Consider the following 10,763-nt stretch of genomic DNA (forward strand, 5'->3'; position numbering starts at 1 on the left):
CCTTAATCCTACCACTCTTTGATTATGGAGACCTCGTTTGGGGGGACAAGAACAATCTCACCATAATGTCAGAACTGCAGGTACTTCAAAATAATGCTGTTAAAGTACTGTTGGGCCTTCCAATCCGAAGCTCGTCAACTCAAGCCTTGAAAAGCCTTGATTTCAAGCCACTTGCTTTAAGGCGATTTTTTCATCGTTGCACCGCAATTCATAAGTGCTTAATTGGGTCAACAGATGTTGACTTCAGTTTCATTAGAAATCAAGCTGTTCACTCGCACAATACGAGACAATTGAACGATCTTCGTTTGCCCCTCCCTCGCACTAACCGGGGCAAGCAAATGTTCATTTATCAAGCAGCGAAGGACTGGAACAGCCTCCCGCGTGAATTAAAAGACACACGTGTTTTATCTATTTTTAAAGCAAAACTGAAAACTTCTTTGAATGATTTTAGCTAATTTTAATCTTTAGAATTTTAACTTTTTAACTAATACGAACTCTTTTTACTCTTATTTATTTTAGCTTGTAGTAATTTATTAGGTAACTCTTATTTATGTCATTTTTAGGTGATTTTTATTTAGGAGGGCTCCACTGAAAACCGCCTTTGGCGAGTTGGATTCCCTCACTAAATATTATTATTATTATTAAAGATTCGCACAGCTATTGATGATATTGAAGCTTGTTTCGTCATTGGCTCCGGGCAACAACAAGTTGCCTAGGGAAGCCAAGAAACACTCCTTGTTTGCTTTTTCTCTTCTTTCTACATCTCCAGCACCTTTCTAAGAATCCTTGCCGACCCCAACAATGCACATCTCTGGATCAGTCCAACAGGAATGCCCACTTCAATGGCTCTCAGATTGTCCTTCAATCTCAGTGGTATTGATCCCAATGCTCCCACTACCACTGGAATAACCTTTGTCCTCACACCCCACATTTTTATTATTATTATTATTATTATTATTATTAGTAGTAGTAGTAGTAGTAGCATTAGTTGTAGTAACCATGATATCATGACATATATGATATGACGATGATGATAATAAATCATCATTATTATTATTATTATTTTGATATTATTATTACTATTATAATTACCGAAAACTTAAGGAACAACAGAATTTCTGAATTTTTTACCAGATACATGTAAGATTCAAGTTTGTATGAAAAGTGCTCAATAAAGTTTGCTATTATTTATTATTATTATTATTATTATTATTATTATTATTATTATTATCGTCCTCACGTAATGTTTGCTTAGAGTCCTTAGGGCCGAGACCAAACCATGGTCCTGGGGCACTAGGGGATAGCCAGTTTTTAGCTTGATAGCACCCTCCTCAAAATGTGTGCTGTACCTAGCAAGGTTATCTTTTGTAGTTCACTGATGCTTAATTGGCCGGGAATTCTTCCAAGATAAGTTTCTAGTCCCTTTTTGATAGCTCCAAGTGCTCCAATGATAACTGGTATTATTATTATTATTATTATTATTATTATTATTATTATTATTATTAAGTTAACAATAAAGATTAGCGAAAAAACTGAGCAACGACGTTTCGGTGTCATCCTGGCACCATTTTCAAGTTAAAAAATATTTGTGCGAAAAGTAAACTAATTTATACCGATGGTAGAGGTGCGAAAATGAATAAATTAAAATTAAGATAGCTGTTCAATGTTCATGTTCATTCCAATGAGGTGTCAAACACTGGTAATGAGTTCAGTGTCTGTTCAAAGCCTAAACAAATACTTTTGCGCGAATGGAGTCTGACTGTGTGTTAAGGCTCGGTTTCTTCTTGCGAATCCACAACATTTCGTGGATCAAGCAATCGAACTTTCCCTGACATTTCTTTAGGATCTTAAAGTTGTTAGTCAGGTCACCAACTGTATCAACTCGGTGTTCATTTTGAAGGTGTTTTCCGATGGCGGTAAATCGGTGTTCCTCAATGCGCTTCCTCTCTCGGACTTGAGTAATAAACTTGATCACAACCTACAGCCGGTGTTCAGAAGCCGTAAAATTGGCGATGATCTCAAAGTACAAGAGCCAAAACCACCTTTGATCAATCAACAGTGCGTTGTTTATAACTATATATGTGATCTGTGTGATGCATAATACGTCGGTTACACTAGCCGTCATCTTTACAAGCGCATTGAGGAACACCGATTTACCGCCATCGGAAAACACCTTCAAAATGAACACCGAGTTGATACAGTTGGTGACCTGACTAACAACTTTAAGATCCTAAAGAAATGTCAGGGAAAGTTCGATTGCTTGATCCACGAAATGTTGTGGATTCGCAAGAAGAAACCGAGCCTTAACACACAGTCAGACTCCATTCGCGCAAAAGTATTTGTTTAGGCTTTGAACAGACACTGAACTCATTACCAGTGTTTGACACCTCATTGGAATGAACATGAACATTGAACAGCTATCTTAATTTTAATTTATTCATTTTCGCACCTCTACCATTGGTATAAATTAGTTTACTTTTCGCACAAATATTTTTTAACTTGAAAATGGTGCCAGGATGACACCGAAACGTCGTTGCTCAGTTTTTTCGCTAATCTTTATTGTTAACTGTATTTCCAAATTTAATCTTATAAGATTATTATTATTATTATTATTATTATTATTATTATTATTATTATTATTATTATTATTATTATTATTATTATTATTATTGTTAAGGTCCTGGGGAAGAGCTTGGACAACCTCGTTCCCAGGAGCACAGACTATTCCAAGATGGCGGACACGTCGAGCAATGAGGAAGAGAAAGAAGCCTCTGGCAGAGTGTTCGATTTCACATCTGCTCGATCATACAAGCTTACAGTGTGTAGTTTAAAGCCTGGCAGTTCATTACATAATACATAAACGTCGGAAACACAATGTTAATTTGTATAATCCGGGGTCTATCGGGTGTGATCACGCCAGACTTTTGACCAATTGCATGCATGGCCGATAAGCGCGCGGTTCGATTCACCGCGCAGAAGTCACGCAACTCAACAGGGAGAGAACTATTGCATAATTCCCTTTCGAGTCATTCACTCCGTATTTCAATGAGAATCTTGATTTTTCTTCGTTATTTCGCTTGACAAAGTTTAGAAAATGTTTGCAATCCTATCTTTACCTCGTGGTTCGTTTGAAATCCTTGGTTTTTTTGTCGTTTTTCGTGTTCTGCACTCCTTGTTGACAAATTATGGACCGATCCCTTCGTCTCTCGCAACTGCGAGCGCGAGGAACATCTGGATGTACAGAAATATAACTGTGTCATTTGTTCACTCTTTCTTTTCTGCTTTTCTGTCAGTTTACTGGTGAGTTTTAATTTAACAGTTATTTGTCTGGTGTTACTTTCATGACACGATTTGATTATACAACTCACGATCGATTGTTGCATTGATCTTGATAGCTTTTTTGACGAACCAGCAATGTTGTCAGATATGTTTACTGCTTGGAGTGACACAGCGTTTGTGCTTGTAGTAATGTCCACTGGTATGTGTTTTGATCTTTGAGCAGTTAATATAATCTTTCCATCTGAATATTATGACTACTTTTCGTAAAAGTGTTGTTATTTGGTCAGAGGTGGGTGACTTTTTAGATAATTAGATTATTTGCTGCCCAGGCTTAGCACTCTGGTCCTATGGGTCATCATGCAGTCAGGAGATTGTGTTGTAAGCCCATAGAGGTTCTGCTTTGGAGGCCTGGTTTGGGGGGAAGGGGGGAGTGGGTACATCCTTATATGGGCTATATAGGTATGTGCCGCAGGACAGGGTAGGGTCTTTGAGGTTCTCGATCCTCAAATAGGGTATTAGTTTTGCTCCTGCTGGCACTGTGTTCCCAATGTGTTTCTTAGATAGGGTATCTAAATAATTTAGATAATTATTGTATCAGCTAAAATTGCAGTGCGTAAATCCCCAGCTAAACAGAAAAAAAAGATCTGTTAAAACTAAACTAGTTTACCTAAATGGTAGAAAATGCTGCCGAAGGGAAGGAGGGTGTAAGGTGTGTCAATGCAGAGCAGGGTTGTTCCCATACAGAACTCAGGATCTTCAGTAACAATAACAAACTGGTATTTTTAAAGTGCCCATAATGTCAAAACTTTTTTTTCACCCATCTAATTTTACATTTCACCTAATGAGCTTCTGTGAAAAAATTTTTCGATTTGGATAAAATGCAATTTTTTTACAAATCTTCACAAAGTTCAAAATTCTATTTTCTTGCGGTCGACCCCTGCCGCTGATCACAAGAATAACGTGCTCAAAATGACCACGTGACTGATGCTTGTGACGTAGGTTCAGGGACCTACGATGAAGACTGATGTTGTTTTCTGGATCATTAACATTGTTACAAAGAGTGGTAATGGACCTTTCCGGCATTTTCAACTAAATGTAGACAACTCTGAAGCGAAATTTCCACTTGTTTTCAAGTCAGATAAGTCATGACCTAAATCACATGTTCCTGAACCTACGTCACGACTCACTTCAAACCGAGGAAGACTGATGTGAATGGTGGACCAAAATGGTGGCAAATTTGAATGTCTTTAAAAACTTATAAAAAAATTGCATTTTATCCAAATCAAAAGATTTTTTCACAGAAGTTCATTAGGTGAAATGTAGAATTCGATGAGCGAAAAAAAAATTTGACATTATGGGCACTTTAACTTTTCGGATTACAGCGTACAGCAGCACTAACTCACGCTCTTATACAGGTACACCTGGAGTTTCCAGTAACTTCTCAAAGGCCCCATTTATATGGTCTTGGGTATCCAAGACAACCCTCCCCCTAAGTTACCTTAGCCAAGGTAACTTTTAGCTTATTTTTTTGCAAAATTCAACCAACCGTTTACATTAGGATCGCGAACCTTTCTTGGGGGGCAAGACAACTCGGGTGGGTGAGTTGTCTCACTGTAACCCTGGCAAGCGGGACAACTTTTTTTATATAAATGCTTTGCTCGCCTAACCGGGACAACTCTTGGCATGGCGAGTGTCACATATATGCATAATGCCTAGATTTAGGATTTAAAGCAGAAATTCGTATCAAAGAAGTGAAAATTAACTTGGCAAAACCCACAGTGATCGAATGACCTATGGAAACTCAAAGAAAGAGGGATATTTGCACATTTGATTATTCAATATGGGTTATGAATAATCGTGCAGGATCAACTTTGACTTTGCCTATAGGGACAACGTTTTCACATATAAATGCTTGTTAAAGTTGCCTTGGGGGTAGGGTTTTCTTGGTTACCCGAGGCCATATAACTGGGGCCTAAAGAATTAATTAACATTGTTGCAAGGTTTCTAAATTCGAATATTACATGAGAAATAGAACACTCCAGAAGGCTGTAGGTCATGGCTGAATGACTTCCCTTTTGAGATTCTTATTATAATAACAATAAGCTGTAATTTTTGCGAAGAATTGGAATGAAGTATATTCACAATTTCTTCTCCCATGTGACTTCCAAAATGTTGGGTAAAGTTGTGCAGATAAAAATTATAAACGGTAGCGGTAAAATCTGTGATTTTTTAAAATAATGTTACTAAACAACACTTGATGATGAGAGGGAACTCAAACTGTAAAACAGATGCCTGATTAAAAATCAAAAGTTGTGGCAAATTACAATTGAACATCATCGATGGCAGGATAGAACATTGAACATTTTTCATGACTGATTACAACTGGTTCATTAATACTTACACTCAGTAAGCTTAAGATTATAAAATGTGAAAACTGACTTGGTTCTCCATCACGGTGGGCGCCTTTGACCTTATAACTTATTTGTTTCTGTGATTTTCCAAGTGACTTCTGTTAGTTTTAGTTGAAACTCCACAAGAGTGTTTTGGTTGGATATTCTGGACTGATGCTCCTGTTGTTCCCGATAGCTTTCATCCTTGCTTTCATTGCTCAAAGAGAGCACATGGCAAAACAACACATCTCAATTCTTCCATTGGTGCATAACCACAATTCCTTGCACCTTTGATCTTACTGCTTCCATAATTCCTTGGTTTTTGCAAAAACGTTATCAAGGCCCCTACAATGTGACCTTTTCCCGATTACCGGTAGAGAGCTGCCTCGTTTGTTCACTTCAAGCTCACTCACTGCGGCAGCAACTACTTGTATACCTCCAATGTTACAGAAACAAAATAAAGTTGAACTGTCCACGCTGTTCTTAGTTTTTGTTTTTTCCTTCAATAAGGTGTCATTTTTGGGGGGTTGGGCCTCAAATAGGGTGTCATTTTTATTGTCCTTTATCCTTAAATAGGGTTAGGGTTTGAGACCCTTTGCAACACTCACCTATGTGAAATTTATGGAAGTATAAACCCCCCCCCCAGGGGGGTGATACTAGGGGGGGGGGGGACTTGGAGGCTATCCAGCACATCACAAATTAGAGATATAATTATTTCAGTAGAAGACACTAGAGGTTGTTTGAAAGGTTCCTCCTCTTTGGGTATTCTGTCATAAGTGAACAATTGAAGACCAAAAAACCTGACAAACTACATGTATGACATTAGGGTTGTGGGAGGCCGGAGGAACAGTGATGTCCACACTTCTTGCCCTCTGATAGCGAAGGTTCCCTGAGGGTCGTCAAAAGAAGCCAGCTTGATAACTTTGGCTGTCTATTCTGCCAGGATATTTATCTGAATCTTAAAATAAGGTGGTAAAATCAACCACCTATTCCAACATTAATGGTGCCCAATTCAAGGCGTTGTGCAGGGCCTGCACGATAACTTTTAGAGTGGGGGGCTAAAACCCGATTCCCTAAGAGTAAGTCCACTATGGAGATCTGTAGGCGTGCACCTCCTCGATATCTTTGATGTTAAGTCCTCTGAGATGATGGGCAAGCAGGTGTGGTGTGAGTGTCCTGAAGGGGATACTCTTGGAATCAGAAGAAGTATTGGTTTACAACAGGTGTCTGCTTATTGCAGGTTAAAAATGTTGCATGTGTGTATGACTGGGACCATAGCTATGTGTCAATTTATGGGAAGTATCCATCTAGAGAGGTTGTGCTTAACATACCTTGAAGCTTTACATGATCTTGTTTTAAAACCATTCATTGTTACTCTGCCTTCTTGATAGTTATTCACATGAAAACCACTTTTTTTGCAGGTTATTTTATCCATGACTTCTTTGATATGCTTATTTATGATGCCAGGAAGTCCTTAGATCTTCTCCTTCACCACATTGTGGTAAGATATTTTATGAATTCATATAGTTTGCATGGCTGGGTGAACAATTCTGGAGGGGGGGGGGGGAGAATCAGATAGATGGGTTAACAGCGGGAGGCAGGGAGGCAGGGAGGGGTGACCTGCAATGGAAACATTCCATTCAGAGGAAGGAGCGAAGCAGATGAATGCAAGAGTGGGTGCAGATAAGCCTGTTGGTCCTTCACACCCTAGGGTTGCAGCGCATAAGTTTGAATTTTTATTTAGAAAGCCACATTTTTATGATTTCAATGAAACCAGAAAAAGTATTTTTATTTTACTGATAGATTTTTGTTGTGATGCAGGTATGTAGTGCCTTTTTCATCGCCATCTTCAACAAGGCGTACATAGCATTTGCTGTATGTTCTCTTTTGATGGAGGTCAACAGTGTTTTCTTACATTCGAGAAGATTAATGTGCTTTCATGGAGTTAGCAAGAAATCTCTGTTATACCAGGTCAATGGAATAATGCTGTTGTTAACATTCATCAACTTTCGATTCCTTACCTCTGCATGGATGACAAATTATGTCATACAACATCGCAGTATGGTACCATTTTCGCATTTCCTTTTTTCCACTGTTGGCATGGCGTTAATGACTGGGCTTAATATTCAAACATTCATGTCATTATGGCAAGCTGATTTTAAACGTGAGCAAACTAAGTAAAGAGATGACTAGCTCCTCTTCAAAAATCATGCATTTTACATAATAGTATTGTTATTATGCGTGATCCATGGTAATTATATTTAATATTTAATAATACTTTTTATTGTGTTCTACAATCTTTGCCAATGTATTTCCTTGTGAGTGTGAGGAATTGGTTAAATGTCGCAGGATTTAAGCAAGTTACTGACAGTACTTAGTAAGAGTTATTGAACTCATACTTGAACGATGTTGAATAATTTATGAATAATTACCCACACAGCATTTGGGTAGAAAATTACATATATAAAGCTTGTTTCACATACATGTACAATGTTATTCATAAATGCAATATGATTAGAGCTATATTTATAAATAATTATGACACAGAAACAGGAAAAATATTATTTCAAAAGCTAAACAATTTTAGCATTTTAATTTGTAATGGTGAACTATTCTTGTCATACTCTAATGCTATTATTTACAATTCTTGAACTGCACTGAATCTTTGATATATTACATACATACATACTTATACTTTATTTCCTCTTGAATTTTAAGTAGCTAAAATTAGCTAATATCTTTGAGAACATAAATATAACAAAATGCAATACTTATACAATAAATATGCTAAAAATAATGAAAGAGATTAACTATGTACATAATAAAACTATAGACAAGTTGCAATGCTACTGAAAAGAGTCATACTGTAATATCTTTTGTTTAAAGTCCGCAAAAGCAGAAGTTTTAAGGGAGTCCGGAAGAGAGTTCCATAATTTAGCAGCTAAATATGAAAAGGAATGCAGACCGAAAGTTGTTGTTTTTGGATCAGGGAGAGACAGAATATAATTACCGCGTAAACTGTAGGTTGTAGAGTGCAAAGTAAACATATTACTTTAACTAACATCTTGGATAGTTATTCAAAAAGAGACACGTATATAGTATAACTAAAAACTTTCGAAGGCGTCTAATATACAAAGGTTTTAAATTAATTGTGTTGTCCCATACTATCATTATTTTCTGTATATATTTCTCCGATATTGCTCTCTGTTAGCTGTTTCAGTCTAATGAAACCATGAGTAGTTAATGCCGGTGGCTCAGGCAACAAAGATTTTTTATCAGTCAGGTTTATCCGTGTAGAACCTCGAAAGACTGGTTTTGTGGAAATTTAAAAAAAAACTGTAAGTGCAAAATAAAGTGAAATGAAGTTGAAGTTGTGAAAGGAAAATACCATAAACTAGCGCTTATAAGCCCTCCGGCTCACAAAACTTCACCCCTCCCTGGCTATGGGCCTATCATATCTACCCGTAAACAAAATAATTATTACTAGTACTTCCAATTAGAAGCCTCCCGCAAATAAGCCCTCCTCAAGTTTTATATGAAGTGAAATTGATTTATTATGATGTTTTTAAGCTAAAGAAAAAACAGTTTATGAAAAAGGTATTGCGATCAACACTGCTGTAGCTCATTTCGAAACAGTTTTTTTATTCCACTCCCTCCCGGATATAACCCACTCCGTTCATAAGCCCATCCAAAATCCCTTATGAAGTAGTGTAAACCCAGGGCTTATAAGCAGCAGTTTATGATGTGTAATGATTGGGTGGCTAATCGATCTTCAGCACTTTCCAACTCGTAGTTTGAAATAGATGGATCAATACAATGCTTCCACTCTGTCAGTTCATTTTAAAAAGGTTACAATAGCAACTGTATAACCTGGAAAAAAACACCCGAAAGAACATTTCTACTTTAAGAACAGGCTTGGTGGCCACTATTTTTATTTTCAGATTGTGATTAGCATGTTAAAAGTTATGTAATATTTTGCAAATTTCAAGGGAATTTTGCAAAAGAGGTTCAGAACCACCGTTGTATTTTTCTGGGAAAAAAATTCTTACGAGATATCTGCAATCGAGACCTGGAAGGTGCTTGAGGAGAGGGAAAACCGGTCGGTTCCCCGACATCGAAGTCGATTCACCTACACGATCGAAGTCGTTTCGCTTAACGGCATTACAATACTAGTGTACAAAAAGCTTTGACAAATTGGTTTAAAATAATAATAATTGTTATAGGATCATTTTTCGGAAGTATTCCACAGCGACGGCGCGGCTATGATGGACGCTGTCTCAATAAACGAGCCAATGATGCTAATGGTTTTGTAATGTTAAGGTTGTACTCTTTGTTGAACCAGTCATCCTCGAATGCTTTTTCTGCCGCGCTTCCAACGATTTCATTAACCAGATCTTATCGAGTTTTTGGGAATTGCCACCAAGAGTCAGCTGTTTCAATTCCAGGGAAATTTATACGAACAGGTGGACGGGGGTGGCCATGCATGTAATATTATTCTTCTACCGAACTTGAGCGTTATTAAAAAAAAAAAAAAAAAAAAAAAACACATAGCTAGTTACACAGGATTTGTTGGTTATGCTGGAAGATTTGTCATAGGTGGGCACACGCTGATCGACATTAACACATAACAAAGGTGTTTACCGTCAAGTTTTAATTGCATTATCAAATTCGTATTTACGTTCACTTTAATTATTCAAAGACAGTAAAATAACTGATTGTTCAGTATCACAAAGAATACGCCCTTTTGCGGAATGGCAGCTCATTATTTCAGCTAGTTTGTTCTGCACAGGTCTTTATCATCTTCATCCCGCTGAAACGACACCTCTGGCATCGCCCTTCCTAACCTTTGTTTCTCCGGCAGTAAATAATGGGATTAAAGAACGAGTTGATCAACATACAAGTGGTAGCACTGAAAGAAGGGAAAAATTGTCTAAGGCCAGCGTAAAATACTCCTGGCAAATATGATATGAACACGAGCCCTAGAATAATAGTTGTAGTTTTTAATAGTTTACTTTCGCGGTATTTTTTAAGCTGTTCTGCTTTAATCTGAATCATATGATGACGAGAAATAAAATATACGGCAGTGTGAGATGA

The 10,763-nt window shown here is 37.4% G+C and overlaps 1 protein-coding gene across 1 annotated transcript; it reads left to right on the top strand.

Moving 5' to 3' along the window:
* The first annotated feature begins 2,908 nt into the window (after window positions 1-2,908).
* Window positions 2,909-10,763, top strand: LOC110057768 (TLC domain-containing protein 2-like). Its single transcript, XM_020764353.2, has 4 exons — window positions 2,909-3,300; window positions 3,396-3,478; window positions 7,091-7,170; window positions 7,491-10,763. The coding sequence occupies exons 1-4, from the start codon at window positions 3,095-3,097 to the stop codon at window positions 7,848-7,850; spliced, it is 729 nt and encodes a 242-aa protein (XP_020620012.2). The 5' UTR covers window positions 2,909-3,094; the 3' UTR covers window positions 7,851-10,763.

This window comes from Orbicella faveolata, unplaced genomic scaffold, assembly GCF_042242905.1.
Source record: "Orbicella faveolata isolate gen_17 unplaced genomic scaffold, um_ofav_v1 contig_37, whole genome shotgun sequence".
NCBI classification, from domain to species: domain Eukaryota; kingdom Metazoa; phylum Cnidaria; class Anthozoa; order Scleractinia; family Merulinidae; genus Orbicella; species Orbicella faveolata.